The sequence below is a fragment of the Ranitomeya imitator genome, chromosome 3 (genome assembly GCF_032444005.1).
Source record: "Ranitomeya imitator isolate aRanImi1 chromosome 3, aRanImi1.pri, whole genome shotgun sequence".
Taxonomy (NCBI): domain Eukaryota; kingdom Metazoa; phylum Chordata; class Amphibia; order Anura; family Dendrobatidae; genus Ranitomeya; species Ranitomeya imitator.
The window spans coordinates 437,610,404-437,627,227 of record NC_091284.1 but is presented as its reverse complement, the minus strand read 5'-3'; the positions used below and the strand labels follow the sequence as shown (position 1 = coordinate 437,627,227).

The 16,824-nt window shown below is 46.2% G+C and overlaps 1 protein-coding gene across 1 annotated transcript; it reads right to left on the bottom strand.

Moving 5' to 3' along the window:
• Positions 1-2,055: 2,055 nt before the first annotated feature.
• On the bottom strand, positions 2,056-16,576 carry SKA2 (spindle and kinetochore associated complex subunit 2). Its single transcript, XM_069757339.1, has 5 exons — positions 16,436-16,576; positions 10,341-10,427; positions 6,498-6,674; positions 6,143-6,227; positions 2,056-5,081 (listed from the first exon to the last, which is right to left on the bottom strand). The coding sequence occupies exons 1-4, from the start codon at positions 16,466-16,468 to the stop codon at positions 6,147-6,149; spliced, it is 378 nt and encodes a 125-aa protein (XP_069613440.1). The 5' UTR covers positions 16,469-16,576; the 3' UTR covers positions 2,056-5,081; positions 6,143-6,146.
• Between the last annotated feature and the right edge of the window lie 248 nt (positions 16,577-16,824).

Genomic DNA, 16,824 nt, shown 5'->3' with positions numbered 1-16,824 from the left:
AAAGAGAGTCATTAAGACACTACAAAAAAGCCGGAAAACAGTAACTAATTCTATCTACCAAAAAATCTGGAAGACTTTTATCACATGGTGTGCTCTTGAACAACCTAACCCAGACAGACCGAACCTAGTCAGGATCCTGGATTTCCTACAAGATGGGCTGGAAAAAGGTCTCAGACCCAGCACCCTCAAGGTACAAGTGGCAGCCTTGAGCTCTTATTTTGACCAGTCCTTAGCTGACCATAGATGGGTGAGAAGATTCATGACGGCGGCATCCCGCATATCTCCAAGACCCATAAATATAGTTCCATCCAGGGACCTGAATATAGTCCTGAAAGGACTTACCCTTCCACCGTTTGAGCCCTTGTCATCCATAAGTATGGATAAACTCGCCTGGAAGACCACCTTCCTGGTAGCTATAACAACAGCCAGAAGAGTTGGTGAACTACAAGCCCTGTCAATCAATGAGCCCTACATGAAGATTCTTCAGGACAGGCTTATCCTGCGATTGGACCCATCCTTTCTCCCAAAGGTCGTCTCTGATTTCCACAAGTCGCAGGAGATAATTCTTCCGTCTTTCTATCAGGAACCAAAGAATGAGGAAGAGGAACATTTCCATACTTTGGATGTTCGGAGAATGGTACTTTATTATCTTCACGCGTCAGAGAAGATTAGAAAGGATCAGAATCTGTTTATTCATCTTCTCGGCCAGAATAAGGGGAAGAAGACTTCCAAATCTACAATTGCGAATTGGATCAAAAGAGCGATCCTGGAGGCTTATCAAATTCAAGGCCTTCCACCACCAGAAAAGCTCACAGCTCATTCTACTAGGGCAACAGCGGTCTTCTGGGCCGAGAAAGCCAGTGCTTCCATTGAGCAAATATGCAGAGCGGCTACGTGGTCCTCGGTCCATACATTCTCCAAACATTACAGGCTTGACCTGATGTCAAAAGAAGACTTAGCCTTCGGAGAAAAAGTCCTTAGTGCTGTAGTCCCTCCCTAAATATTACTCTTGGGTACTGCTCCAGGTGTGCTGTCGTGGGGGGTTACTAGAGAAAATAGAATTATTCTTAACGTTAGCAGGAGTAATCCCTCCCTTTGCTTGATATACGTTCTGAAAATAAATATAATTTGAAGCATTCCTTCTCCTGTGGTCCTTTATAATAACACTGAGGGGGAGGATGAGGGAGGGGTTATTTAACCTCTTGTCATTTCCTGTCCCTATTAGGAAAGGGGTAACATCCTCCAGGTGTGCTGTCGTGGTGGGTTACTAGAAACCGAATTAACGGTAAGAATAATTCTATTTTCTGGTGTTCCATACTTTTTACCACTCGGCAAGACCAATTCATCCGTGGGAGAGTCTTACAGTATCTGACTAGCCATTTGTCATAGAGATCATAGTCCAGTGGAAATCCGACATAAGAACATAGGAGATTTACGGTAACTGACATGTATCACCTATCCAAGCTAGGATCATGGTGGTTGGACCCAGCGGATGGGATTGGTGAACAGATAATTATCACCGATCCCACGAATAATAAATGTTATTTAATTAACAAATCCTCTATATCTTAACTGCAATGATTGTAATCTGTGTCACCAGTGACACTTCGAGTAACAAGGTTTCCTTTTTAGACATTCTTTTGCTCTTCCTCTTGGGGGTAACACAGGATTGATGCTTTCATTCTGATACACCCCATGTGGCGGATTGCGGTGTATGTAAAGCCTTCAGCCTACGGTATGTGCGCTGTACCGTATTATTCTCTGCTGGGCCATAATTGAAACCAGTGATGGCCACACGATAACCAAATAGCACTGGCACAAACCACTTACGCCCCAGCTAATACAACTGCAATCCTTTTGACCAAAACAAAACTTCACCCAAACCCTGTAGTTTAGTCTTACTACAGATGTTAGGAATCAGCAAGGGGTGTACTCATTTCAGGAATTTAGTAACCTGCTGAAAAAGGACATAGCAAGAAGAGGATGAGGAATTAACTTGTACAGTCAGCAAATTCACTGGGTGCACACCAGTCATTCAAAATAAAAGTTTGAAGGTAAAGCATAACCAATGTTTTAGTTTATTGTTTTACAAATCAATAGTACAAGTAATTATATATTACAAACGTTCTTATTTAATAAGAAAAAATTACATCGTTCTCTTGCTGGACTAATTAATTACTCATAATCCATTAGTAAAATAGGCCAAACACAGATTTTCAGCTCTTTGGGGGAATGAGAGGACAATTGCTGCTCATAAAAGTCTATGGAGATGGGAGGTAGAAAAAGATCAAGGCAGACACAGACGTGTTGCTCGTTCACCTGAAACACAATTTACACATTAGATATTTAGCAGTATTTGGATAAGGTGTTACTCCATTAGCACTCGCGTATGCTTGGACATCTCGGCATGCTCTAATACTATGTTCAAGATGCCGTGGCTGCATGTCTTGTGGCTGTTTGACAGCCGCGAGACATGCAGAAGCAGCGACTTGAACATAGTATTTGAGCAGGCCAAAGATATTCTATTAGGACTTGAGCATGCTTGGAAAACACCTTATCCGAACATGCTCACTCATCACTAGTTAGGCATTTCTAAAATGGGATGAACTGACGAGGTTACCAGGCGAAAAGAATTATTGGAGAAATTCAATATTTATCTATATGCAAAATATGTCCGCCAAGGTCAGCAATGATAAAAAGTACACTGCCTCGTAAATGTAAATAGCATAAGCACAAGTATTTTGCCTGTGACCAAGCAATTGGTCACTTTATATTCATTAGATCATGACAAACTATAAAATATTGGTCAAATCCAAAATACAGACAAAGACACATTGGTGGGTGAGTAATAGGAGTATACTGAGCATTTATATAGGCATTATGCAATAAGATTATGATTGAAATACACAATCAATATAGGGAACCAGTAATGCTTTCAACTGTGGGATATTCTTTATATTATATGCATATGGTTACCTAGAATCATTGTGTATTGCAATCAGAATCGTACTGCATTATGCCTCTACGATTGCTCAACATATACATATTATGCTACGTTCACATTTGCGTTGTTGGGCGCAGTGTCGCCGACAGATACCGACGCGTGCGTCATGCGCCCCTATCTTTAACATGGGGGTGGGGGGGAGGAGCGCATGGACGCATGCGTCGTTTTGACGCACCAGAAAGGGCGCCGGTCTTTCTCCAGGGTCATGTGAGCAGTCCATTCTTCTGCTATTGGGTCTTCTATCCATGCCTGACCATAGGTTTGTTTGAGCCTTATCATTTTCTGCCCATTTCACTATATTTCCCATGCAGGGAGCCTGGTGTGTATTACATCGCTATTGATTTCTTTGGCATATAGGTGCCCTTTTTTTACCCCCAGGCATTGGTGAGTGTAGCCAGTTAGTACACATTATATGAGGGTTCATTGCTGTTGTCATGGGCTACCTCCGCGGGGAGAATTTAGTTGTATCTATATTATAACCATGGTAATGTGTACAGGTTATTTTGGCATTATATTGTGTCGTATATATTCATATGTTTATGTTATGAACGTCTTGACCAGTGATATTTTCGGCAGGATCTCTCGGGTTTTTGTGGGGATGTTTTTATAATGTTTTTAATGTTATTGCATCAATAAAGTTTTCCTTTTTATATATATATATACCTATGAGTGGTGTGCGGTACTATATAGAGTGGTGCTTTTTTCTTCTTTTAGTGGGAAAATTCCTGAACTTTACTATTTTATGACAACGCATGCGTCAGAAAACGCTGCGTTGTGTATATGCGTTGTGGGTTGCGTCAACGACGCTGCGCCCAACAACGCAAATGTGAACGTAGCCTTACCATATAGAAGGGAAACTTTACTTTGGGGTCTTTTCAGTTACTCACCCACCAATGTGTCTTTGTTTTAACAATATGTTAGATTTTGTACTCAGTGTAAAACTTAAGTTAAAGGTAATGATTCCAATCCTGGCATTTTTTGAATTTGGAGTCTTCTATATTTAATAGTACCTTGTGGGACACATTACCATCACCAGGATTTTTGCAGATTTCTAATGTCCATTTCATCATAGTGGCATGGAATATAAATGTAATATTACAGCAATATGAAAAACACACTGGACATAAAGAATGATTATTGGCTCCTCACTCACTTCCCCTTTTACCATTATCGAGTCGGATAGAGGAGTTGCTGTTTTCTTGGATATTTTGCTAATAAAAAGAAACATTGTTAACAGGATTTTCAATACAAAGATTTTGCAAAAAAATAATAAAAAAAAACAAAAAAAAAAAAAAACACACACTATGGGAAATGTATGCATCTATATGTTAAACAGTTATATATATATCCAGGTCTAACAAAAAAAAAAAAAAAAGAAAAAAGACGCAGTCATCCTTCATGCTGAATATTTCAGATGACTATGGCAATAATGTGCTCATGGCATGGGGGATTAAGATAAGAATATAAGCAATGGGCATGCAAAGACATTATGTTTAATAACATGAAAAATATTCAAAGGTAGAAAAAAAAATACACAAATTTATCATTCTGTTTAATATTTTACTCTTTAATATAAAACGTATATTACATTTTATTCAATTACAAAAATCAATACCAGTTAAGTGAACATATGTAAAATAAGAAGTTGAATATTTTGTAAAATAATTGTTTCTTACTATGCCTTTTGCCATTTTGTAAGCCAACGGTGTGGAACTTAAAACTAACTTGAGCAATACAGGATTTTGGTTCCTTTGAAAAAGCTGAACCTGCATTAATAACATACGATAAATGCAACATGAAACGTGGAGTTGTAATTTACAGAAAACTTTATACAAAATGTTTTCTACATGTTATATTACTTTATTCAATCGGCACATGGAGAACAAAAATACAAAATATGCACGTGGTTGGTTTTTTTTCTTTTAAATAAATAGGTGGTTGTCCTATGGTAGAAGTGTCATTGTCCATGTTCATTTTTTGACAAAGTTTAGGAGTAATTTCCGACGGTGAATCTCTTCAGCATTACACCGTTGTACCTTCTGAACATATCTTTTCTGTTTCTTGATGCTTTGAAACGCTAGGAAAAAAAAAAGTCAATTTTCAGGAGTTGCGATCATCAAATAAAATATTCTTAGACCGGTCTGGTAAACTGCATTGTGACCAAGGCTAGGGTTATATGGTGACTTTGGCTGAGACAGATGTCAGACGACCGAAGTTCACTTGATGCCACTGTCACATTGCAGTATTATAAAAAGTGAATGGGGTTGCATTGTGACACTACCGCGACCGAGCATGCTCAGATAGCACCTTATGCGAACACATTCGCACATCACTAACAATAAGTCATGCTTGCCTTAATCTCCTGCCACTCCTGTACCCACTTACCCCGCGAAAGGGATGATGCGGCATGTGCTTAGTGATTGGCTGCAACAGTCACATGTTATCTCGTTATATGATGGAGCCCAGTACAGAGACCGGTGGGAAACAAGGGAGTCGACACTGGCGTAGTAAGTAACTGGCTAGGAGACATTTCTTTTTTCATTTCATGTCAATGTCCACTATTTGTAAGTGATTTAATGGGTCTGGGAAATGCCTATAATAAACGGACCATGTGGTTTAAGAAAAAGACATTTCCCAAATCTGTAAGGTTGATAACAATGACAATTTATACCTAATCGAAGAAATTCACAGCATCTCGGTCCAGTGTCTAAGTCAGTATTCCATGGCTGCTGGACCGCCTATCTGCCAGCAACTGCGGCTCCTCTTGATTAGCTGGTCTGGTACAATGTCGGGCGTTGGGTCACTAAAATGATGTTGTACCAGGCCGGCTAATCAAAGCAAAATGGCGAGGCAGTTGCCAGGACTCCTGTGCAATGGCCATGAAATACTGACCTGGACCAGGGTCATGAAAATAGATTACGCCATCTCCTATTATTTTCTACATATATTGCAACTTGGACTTTAACCCATTGGCCGAGAACTTGTACTTTAACCTTGTGAAACATAACCTAAAAAAAACAAACAAACAAGCTTTTGTGATTTCAAAGTTTTCCTTTGAGCTGGCAGAAAGAGTTAGAAGTCCGGCTTCACTAACAGGTTAACTCTAGCTACGACTGAAATGTGAAGGGTAACCCTTACCTGTTTACTTCATGTTCATGCCCTTCAGCGCTAGAGTCTCTAATTGTTGGACCGCACGAAGTTCTTCCTCTGAAAAAGGGGGTACCTGTATATAACATTAGGACACGTTACTGTGCTTCAGTACTGCCAAGAGGAGAAATAAAGGGTACATATTGCTGGTGTATAAGCCCCTGGAACCACAGCCCCAGTTATAAACGGATCGTAAAGGAATTCATCAACGGCACCAGCGGTTGCCAATATTTAGGCGTTGCAATTGTATAAAAAAGGAGAAAAAAAGAAAAATGTTCAGAGGTAAAAAGCTCAAAATATTACTTAGTAGTCAAAGGTCTAAATATACAAGGTCTCTGAATAGTACCTGAAAGTCTGTTTGCTGCTGTAGATGCTGAACCATTTTCAGTGTATTTGCTATTGTCGCCTGAATAGTTTCCACTGACTTTTGCTGGTCTGCTGCAATCTTATCCAGCTGGGATGACAAACCCTTAAAGCGTGACTTCACACTGGCCAGCTGCTCCAGCAATTTAGTTGGGTTTTCCTAAAATTAAACAGTTTAATTAGAATTAAGAGATCCATCATGAAGCAGTTGTCCTGTTTCATAAAATCCAGGTCACTAGGCACAGTTTATTAGAAAAACAACAGTTTACTCACCCTCCTCAGGTCCGCCGCAGAGGTTACTCCACCACTCCCACTGTTTGATTTTGGCTGCCAACATGATGTCAGCGCTGCAGCCAATATCTGAGAGCAGTACCGTAGCTACCGGGGGGCAGAGGGTGTGGGTGCCCTGATGCTCTGAGGGGGTCCCCCTGGAGCTACGCTACTGTAATTGTATCAGCGTGCCGATACAGTTACATTCTGCAGGAGAGCAGGGAGAATCTATCTCCCTGCTCTGCTGCCTGGCCGCTATGGGGCCCCTGAGCAGGCGGGGGGGGGGGGGAAGGGCCCGGTGCCAGCAATGGTCCCCCCACCTGTCATGGCAGGGTCAGCTGTATCGGCATTAGCCGATACAGCTGACCGCAATGAAGAGGGAAGGAGCGCTGCGCTCCTTCTCCCATCATCCCCCTGTCAGCATCTGACGTCGGCGACGCTGACAGGGGGCGCGATGAGTCACTGCCCGGTGCCCGCTGTCAGGAGATCAGAGCAGCGCAGGCACCAGGAAGAAGAGAGGAGAGTTTTTTTGTTTTTTTTAAGGGGTGCTGCCTTATAGTACAGAATCTGCCTATAGGATGGTCTGCCTAATACTACAGGGTCTGCCTAATACTACAGGGTCTGCCTATGGGGGGGGGGGGGTCTGCCTATAGGAGGATCTGCCTAATGCCACACGGTCTGCCTATGGGGGGGTCTGCCTAATACTACAGGGTGTGCCTAATACCACAGGGTGTGCCTACGGGGGGGGGTCTGCCTAATACTACAGGGTCTGCCTATGGGGTGTCTGCCTAATACTACAGGGTCTGCCTATGGGGGGTCTGCCTAATACTACAGGGTGTGCCTAATACCACAGGGTGTGCCTATGGGGGGGGGGGGCGGGGTCTGCCTAATACTACAGGGTCTGCCTATAGGGGGGGGGGTCTGCCTAATACTACAGGGTCTGCCTATGGAGGGGGGGGGGGGGGGGGGGGAGTCTCTGCCTAATACTACAGGGTCTGCCTATGAGGGGGGGGGGGGGGGGGGAGTCTCTGCCTAATACTACAGGGTCTGCCTATGAGGGAGGGGGGGGGGGGGGGGGGGGAGTCTCTGCCTAATACTGCAGGGTCTGCCTATGGGGGGGGGGGGTCTGCATTATACTACAGGGTCTGCCTATAGGGGTGCTGCCTTATACTACAGGGTCTGCCTATGGGGTGTCTGCCTAATACTACAGGGTCTGCCTATAGGGGGGTCTGCTAATACTACAGGGTGTGCCTAATACCACAGGGTGTGCCTATGGGGGGGGGGGGGGTCTGCCTAATACTACAGGGTCTGCCTATAGGGGGGGTCTGCCTAATACTACAGGGTCTGCCTAATACTACAGGGTCTGCCTATGGAGGGGGGGGGGGGGGGTCTCTGCCTATGGAGGTGGGGGGGGGTCTCTGCCTAATACTACAGGGTCTGCCTATGGGGGGGGTCTGCATTATACTACAGGGTCTGCCTGCGGGTGCTACCTTATACTACATGGTCTATGAAGGCCTATGGGGAGTGCATTATACTATGTAGAGGACTATCTAGAGAGGCATCATACAGTGTGGGGATTACAGTGTTGGAGCTATCAAACAGTTTGGAGGCTACTAAGGGGTCAGTATACTGTGTGGGTGGTACTATACATTGAGGGGGCATCATACTGTGTATAGGGGAGCTGTACATGGGGAGACTCAGGACATTAAACAATGTAAAGTGGGCACTTATTGTTATAGGGGAACTCAGGTTACTGTGACTATCAAAGGGGCAAAATATTGGCACTGTTTTCTAGGGCACTTGCACCTGGCATTGCTATATTATAGAGGAGTGCCTTAGAATTTAGAGGGCACACAGAATTACAAAGCAGGGGCAGTAATAGGGACACATACGACAGCAGCGGCTTAGTATTGGGGTATCAGGTGCAGTAATAGGGACACATACGGCAGCAGCGGCTCAGTATTGGGGTATCAGGGGCAGTAATAGGGTCACATACGGAAGCAGCGGCTCAGTATTGGGGTATCAGGTGCAGTAATAGGGACACATACGGCAGCAGCGGCTCAGTATTGGGGTATCAGGGGCAGTAATAGGGTCACATACGGCAGCAGCGGCTTAGTATTGGGGTATCAGCAGGATGAGGAGTTTGTGCAGGTTGTGAATAGATGGTGATGGCTGGAATATGAGAAGTGAAATATGTCTTTGTTGTATTCCCTGCAGCTGAGTCGTTGCTGGAAGAAGTTGTCATGTCGGTCTGGGCCAGATGGAAAAGACGGGAAAAGTGACGACTCCATCATAAAGAACGTCAGCGGTAAGACATTATCTGTAACTGTGCAGTGATCTCTTATATGTTCTGTAGGGCTGGTATTTACCTCTGACCATATGGCGGTAATATCTATGTTGGTCTTGAAATAGAGATTATCTTCAGTAACAGCCCAGTGATCCGCTGAGGTTCTCCTCCCCTATTAGGGTGCGGCAGCGAGTTGTGATCAAGGTTACCTGGTTAGAGGCCCACTCAGAAACTTTGCCCACCCCCAAATCGGAAAAATAGACATTTTCCTGTGTGTCTCTAGACATCAGTCCCATCTCCCTCTAGCAGAGAGGTAGTGAGAGGGCCCACCTGGATGCCCAGGTTTGTGCCCCCTGCATCAGCGTTCACATAGCACGGATACAGTTAAAACCTTGTAGTAGAGCACGGATCCATGGGCTCCACACTTGACCACCATCTATCTTGTAGGCTGCAGATCACCATAGATCGATGGCCTACAGCAGTGTTTCTCAACTCCGGTCCTCAAGAGCCACCAACAGGTCATGTTTTCAGGATTTCCTTAGTATTGCACAGGTGATAATTGCATCACCTGCACCGGCAATAATTGCACCGTCTGGGCCATACTAAGGGAATCCTGAAAACATGACCTGCTGGTGGGTCTTGAGGACCGGAGTTGAGAAACACTGGCCTACAGAAAAGTGGGAGCATGCATAGGATGTCAGTATTCCAGCACATCTGACTGTGCTTCAACATGAAAAAAAAAAAAAAAGAATACGAGTCAGCCATCGGTTTAATGGGCATTGAAGGCAGGAGTGTTCATGTGTGACCACAACTAATAACACTTGTATGTCTGATTAACAACGCAGTCTATGTGAACAGTCTTGAAACAGGCTGTATACAAGCGACAGTTTTGTTGTAGGATTGGACCTAAAGCGAGTCCAGAAAATCAAACAGGAGAAGCAATGGAATGAAATGGAGAGAGAGGGGATACAGATTAGATATTAGAAAAAACTTTTTGATAGGGTGATCAATGAGTGGAACAGGCTGCTACGGGAGGTGGCGAGTTCTCCTTCAATGGAAGTCTTCACACAGAGGCTGGACAGACATCTGTCTGAGATGGATTAGTGAATCCTGCATTGAGCAGGGGGTTGGCACGATGACTATGGAGGTCCCTCCCAACTCTAACATTCTATGATGCTAATGAAATTAGCTCTAAAATAGACCCCCGTTCACAAACATATCCAGCATTACAAATTTCAGAGCAACTACCAAATCGAATGAGGGAAGTACCTGGGAGGATTCTTCCGGAAGGCTCTTCCTTATTTCAAATTCCAATTTTTGTTCAATGTAATCCAAATCAGACTCAGCTTTTTGAAACTGAAATTCAGATTTTCAGAAAATATGAACATATTACAAGTTGTTATCACAAGAAAACATACACACTTCTCCCATAGTGCTGGTTGCATGAAGGGGTCCTCTGCTTCCAAATGCTTTGACAATACTATTGCACTGCTAGCTGTATAGTACAGTAGTGCAATAAAGTCAGAGCACTTATTAGCAGAAATCTGAAGGTCAAGAAGTAACAGCATCTGGGCGACAGACGACAGTGCGCCTTCCAGGACATCCAGGCGGAGGCTTGCGTCTCTGGCCAATGCCCTTTTAACATTGCACTGCTTTTTGTGCCAGGCCACTAGTAGTACAACATAAAAAGGGCCTTGGACAGGATTCTAAAGAGCAAAGGTATGAAAAGAAAAAAAATCTTCATTATCACAAATGCAAGATTCAAGGTGTACGTGACGGATTAAAAAACAAACTGTAAAGCCTTATTACAGAAGAAAAAAAAAAAAGATCAAGAAGACACATTGCAGGCAAAACACACAGCCCATGCTCGGGGGGAGAATATAACAACGCAGTATTGCTTTAGCCATGGGATGGCGCGCCTGAGAGGAGGTCAGTTTTGTCCAATAGTCGCTAATCCACAAAAGATCTTTCCATAAATCAATGTTCCCTTTGTCCTTACACCCAGAGACCACTTACGGCCACTTCCAATGACTTAGGCGGCCCATATGGCCTAAATGTCTAAGCTGCGTCGTTGTAACCACTGCTCGCCGGTTGCGGACTATTCTTAGAGAACATCAACAGGAGGGAGTTACTATGCTAAAGGCGTCAGTGTTCAAGAACCCCGAAAATGGCGGGCCAAAGATTTGTTATGCTTTTTAGACACGGGCTTAGATATGGAGGAGGGTGGTCATGGGTGCCGAGTGCAGGGGGAAAGGCACCCACTAGCACTTTGCCTGGGCCGAAGCATTTAAATACAGGGTGAGAGCGTTACATTGACCCTCCGGGCCTGCAGAAGAAAAGTTTAGAGACAGCTTTGCTTTGAGCCTCACTAGACAATTTTCAAAGGCGTCTTTAAAAAAAAAAAAAAAAAAGGGGGGGGGGGGTTTTAGATGAACAAAAATGCGCCAAATGTATTAATGATGTGCGCCTCAATGTTGGCGCAAATTAAATGTATGAAGAGGCGCCAAATCTAGCAGACAGTGTGCGCCACTTGTGATTAACCTGGTGCATTTTCTGCCTGGCTCCTGTCGGCTTGCGCTGCTGTTATTGTGCGACTATAGCAGGAGATCTAAGAAAAATACAGGTCAGCGGCCCACTACAGCCGCTCACAGCGCAGCTCTCATTTCTTATGGAGCTTTTTAAATATGGACGGTGCTGTGAATAATTAAAGAAAAATAAATACATACATTTTCTTCTAAAATTTGTTATAAATCTGCCAATTTTCTCATTGTGATTTTCTTACCTAAAGGCAAGGCAAAAAAAAAATCCCACAAAGTGGGCATGTAGTGGTGAGCAATAAAAAGCTTATGGTTTTCAACAGAAAAGTGTGAATTGTGGCTGCAAATTTTAAAATGTATTATATTGGAATGGAAACCACTGCAGTAGATCGCCGGATTCCGTGTAATGCCATCTTCAGTAGGGAAACCAAGGTATTGAAAAAGTCAGAGGTTAAAGGGACTGTCACCTGAATTTGGAGGGAACAATCTTCAGCCATAGGTGCGGTGTTTTCGGGTGTTTGATTCACCCTTTCCTTACCCACTGGCTGCATGCTGGCTGCAATATTGGATTGAAGTTCATTCTCTGTCCTCCATAGTACACGCCTGCACAAGGCGAGATTGCCTTGTGCAGGCATGTACTACAGAGGACACAGCATGAACTTAAACCCAATATTGCAGCCAGCAGGTAAGGAAAGGGTGAATCAAACACCCAAATACCCCGCCCCTATGGCTGAAGATTGTTCCCTCCAAATTCAGGTGACAGAGTCCCTTTAATAACAGGAAAACATGGGAGATGTTAAGTTCCAGATAACATGGTTGGTGTCAGCCTCATACTCCATGAATGGAGAGACAGGGCACATGCTTGACCGCTTCTCCTTATTCTATTGGTGGAATCGTGGGCCTGGGTCCTTTGTTTTAAGGGTCATGGGGGTCCAAGTGAACAGATGATCATCGCCTATTCTGTGGGGGACTCATTTTATCGAGGATCTGTCACACAAGGACCTCTGTACATTAGTGCCTGTATAAGGTGCTATAACGTGTTCTGACCTCCCATGTTGATCACTATGGGCACAACCAATAAGACCCACAACGATCCCAAGATCAGAGCTTTACAACCCCACCGATCGAGGTACATCTGCAGCTTCAGCTCCACACATTGTCTATAGGACTAATGGTAATAGCTGAATGCTGTACTCGGCACTCCCATAGACAAGGAATGGAGTGTAGGCCAAGCGAGAGCACCGCCACGCCATTCAGGACAGGATGGAATCTTGTTCTCAGGGTTCCAAAGCTCTGATCTTGGGATTGCTGGGGTCCTAGTGGATGTGTCCTCCCCAGTGACCAGCCTTTGTCCGCTATCCTTGTTTCTTTTGGAAATAGCCATTTACAGGGAATCTGCCAGCACAGGATGACTGTTCGTGCCAAGTGCTCTGTGCCCACTTGGCGTGGTCCAACATGTACATTCACCTTCCACTCTAATTGCTTCCTTTCCATCTCCAACCCGCATCCTCTCTCTTTATAAAGCATGAGAAGGGCGGAGATGGATGGAAACCCAGGTGGGAAGGGGTATAGAAATGATTGGCCCTGCCATGGAGCACTGAGTGGCTGTACTGGCTATGAACAGTCACTCTGTGCTGACAGCGGCCCTTTAATCTTACGAGTATGAGGGCCCTTACAGTGGGGCAAAAAAGTATTTAGTCAGTCAGCAATAGTGCAAGTTCCACCACTTAAAAAGATGAGAGGCGTCTGTAATTTACATCATAGGTAGACCTCAACTATGCGAGACAAACTGAGAAAAAAAAATCCAGAAAATCACATTGGTTTTTTTTTTAACATTTTATTTGCATATTATGGTGGAAAATAAGTATTTGGTCAGAAACAAACAATCAAGATTTCTGGCCCTCACAGACCTGTAACTTCTTCTTTAAGAGTCTCCTCTTTCCTCCACTCATTACCTGTAGTAATGGCACCTGTTTAAACTTGTTATCAGTATAAAAAGACACCTGTGCACACCCTCAAACAGTCTGACTCCAAACTCCACTATGGTGAAGACCAAAGAGCTGTCAAAGGACACCAGAAACAAAATTGTAGCCCTGCACCAGGCTGGAAAGACTGAATCTGCAATAGCCAACCAGCTTGGAGTGAAGAAATCAACAGTGGGAGCAATAATTAGAAAATGGAAGACATACAAGACCACTGATAATCTCCCTCGAATTGGGGGGCTCCACGCAAAATCCCACCCCGTGGGGTCAGAATGATCACAAGAACGGTGAGCAAAAATCCCAGAACCACGCAGGGGGACCTAGTGAATGAACTGCAGAGAGCTGGGACCAATGTAACAAGGCCTACCATAAGTAACACACTACGCCACCATGAACTCAGATCCTGCAGTGCCAGACGTGTCCCACTGCTTAAGCCAGTACATGTCCGGGCCCGTCTGAAGTTTGCTAGAGAGCATTTGGATGATCCAGAGGAGTTTTGGGAGAATGTCCTATGGTCTGATGAAACCAAACTGGAACTGTTTGGTAGAAACACAACTTGTCGTGTTTGGAGGAAAACGAATACTGAGTTGCATCCATCAAGCACCATACCTACTGTAAAGCATGGTGGTGGAAACATCATGCTTTGGGGTTGTTTCTCTGCAAAGGGGCCAGGACAACTGATCCGGGTACATGAAAGAATGAATGGGGCCATGTATCGTGAGATTTTGAGTGCAAACCTCCTTCCATCAGCAAGGGCATTGAAGATGAAACGTGGCTGGGTCTTTCAACATGACAATGATCCAAAGCACACCGCCAGGGCAACGAAGGAGTGGCTTCGTAAGAAGCATTTCAAGGTCCTGGAGTGGCCTAGCCAGTCTCCAGATCTCAACCCTATAGAAAACCTTTGGAGGGAGTTGAAAGTCCGTGTTGCCAAGCGAAAAGCCAAAAACATCACTGCTCTAGAGGAGATCTGCATGGAGGAATGGGCCAACATACCAACAACAGTGTGTGGCAACCTTGTGAAGACTTACAGAAAACGTTTGACCTCTGTCATTGCCAACAAAGGATATATTACAAAGTATTGAGATGAAATTTTGTTTCTGACCAAATACTTATTTTCCACCATAATATGCAAATAAAATGTTAAAAAAACAGACAATGTGATTTTCTGGAATTTTTTTTCTCAGTTTGTCTCCCATAGTTGAGGTCTACCTATGATGTAAATTACAGATGCCTCTCATCTTTTTAAGTGGTGGAACTTGCACTATTGCTGACTGACTAAATACTTTTTTGCCCCACTGTACATGGCGCCTTCTTCCCGATGTCCCCTCAATGACAAGGTGCTGGATCCTCATGGTGCTCAGTGCTGGCGTGCCGCACACCTGGGGCCAGGGACCGTCCGTCCACTTATGGAAAGATCGGTTTATTTGTGCAGGTGAAAGAACTACGTCCCCGGTCCCCCCGACACCAGGACAGAGGCAGCGTCCCCGGTCCCCCCCTCCCCCGACACTAGCACTGAGGAACAGTTCCTGGTCCCACCCTCCCCCGACACCAGGACGGAGGAAGAGTCCCCAGTCCCACACGGACGGAGGAACAGTCCCGGATCCCCCCCCCCCCCCCCCCCCCCGACACCAGGACGGAGGAACAGTCCCCGGTCCCCCACGACACCAGGACGGAGGAACAGTCCCCCCCCCCCCCCCCCCGACACCAGGACGGAGGAACAGTCCCCGGTCCCCCACGACACCAGGACGGAGGAACAGTCCCCGGTCCCCCACGACACCAGGACGGAGGAACAGTCCCCCTCCCCCCCCCGACACCAGGACGGAGGAACAGTCCCCGGTCCCCCACGACACCAGGACGGAGGAACAGTCCCCCCCCCCCGACACCAGGACGGAGGAACAGTCCCCCCCCCCCCGACACCAGGACGGAGGAACAGTCCCCCCCCCCGACACCAGGTCGGAGGAACAGTCCCCGGTCCCCCACGACACCAGGACGGAGGAACAGTCCCCCCCCCCCCCCCGACACCAGGACGGAGGAACAGTCCCCCCCCCCCCCCCCCCAGGACGGAGGAACAGTCTCCGGTCCCCCACGACACCAGGACGGGGGACCAGTCTCCTGTTCCCAATGATAGCAGCCATTATTTTTTAAATGAGGTCTATGAATTGTAGACATGCTGACACGAGGCGTGACTGCGCAGAACATAACGGGGTCACATCCAGCGTGTGCCCACCCACTGTGGATCTGCACCCTCCACCAGAACAGCCCCATTTGACTTGGGCCTTAGGGTAATCGTATATTAATGGTAGGCGCCATATTACCACACTGAGATAAGTAATGGCTGCTTAGAGGGGGACACCATGTTCTGGCTCCTCACCCCAGAAAAGCAGGGTGCATGTAATATGTATGAGGAGGCGCTGGGGCGGGGCCAGGTGCGAGAGTGACGGAAGGGAGGAGCCATGCTGGCAGGTAACAGGGGCCTGGGCAGTGACAGGTGAAGGACAGGGGGAGGGGCCGGGATTACACGACACAGCGCCCGGATTAGGGCATATAATCCCGGGTGGAGCTACGGCCATGGACGCCCAGCACGGGCACCACACTGAGGAGGCGGCTCCTGCTCCCGCCATTTCTCCGGCCATGTAGTGACCACCCAGGCCGCTGCTCGGCGCCATCGGTGATGCCCGCAGAGCGGCCGCCCTCCCCCAGTGCGATGCGCGCCGCCTCCAGAGCCGCGCTCCTGTCAGCAGCAGGCGATGGCCGCCACGGCCAGGTGATGAGTGCTCGTCGTCCCATCCTCCACCCGCCGCTCTCCGTGCAGGCCCGGCCGCACTCCCCGCCGCCGTCTTACCAGAGCCTCCAGCTTATTGACTGCTGTCTCCATGTTGAATAGTTTACATTCCTCAGGCGGACCCGGGAATACGAGCGGGGGAGGGGACAAAGGAGGAGCCCTTCTTGTGCAACACTCACTGGATGCAAATAGCTGGCGGCGCTCATTGGCCAGCTGTCACTTCATGCTGACACTTCATTGGTCAGCCGTAGACGGTGGCGAGCATGTGATTGGCCAGAGCTTAATGTAAACCGCTTCATGACTTTCTAGTGTGATTGGCTGAGAATCAAGAACAGTAGTGCTATTGGCTGCAGTTAGAGGAATTGCTCTCTCATTGGTTATTCAGCACTTCGGATAATTTAACCCATTCACGAGAGAGGAGATAGAATCCTAGCGAACTGCGCATGGAC

Coding starts and splice junctions, on each gene's coding strand:
- SKA2 (XM_069757339.1), bottom strand. CDS start 16,468: ATGGAGACAGCAGTCAATAAGCTGGAGGCTCTG. Junction 10,428..16,435: donor TCAATAAGCTGGAGGCTCTG/GTAAGACGGCGG, acceptor TCTGAATTTCAG/TTTCAAAAAGCTGAGTCTGA. Junction 6,228..6,497: donor AGCAGCAAACAGACTTTCAG/GTACTATTCAGA, acceptor TGTTATATACAG/GTACCCCCTTTTTCAGAGGA.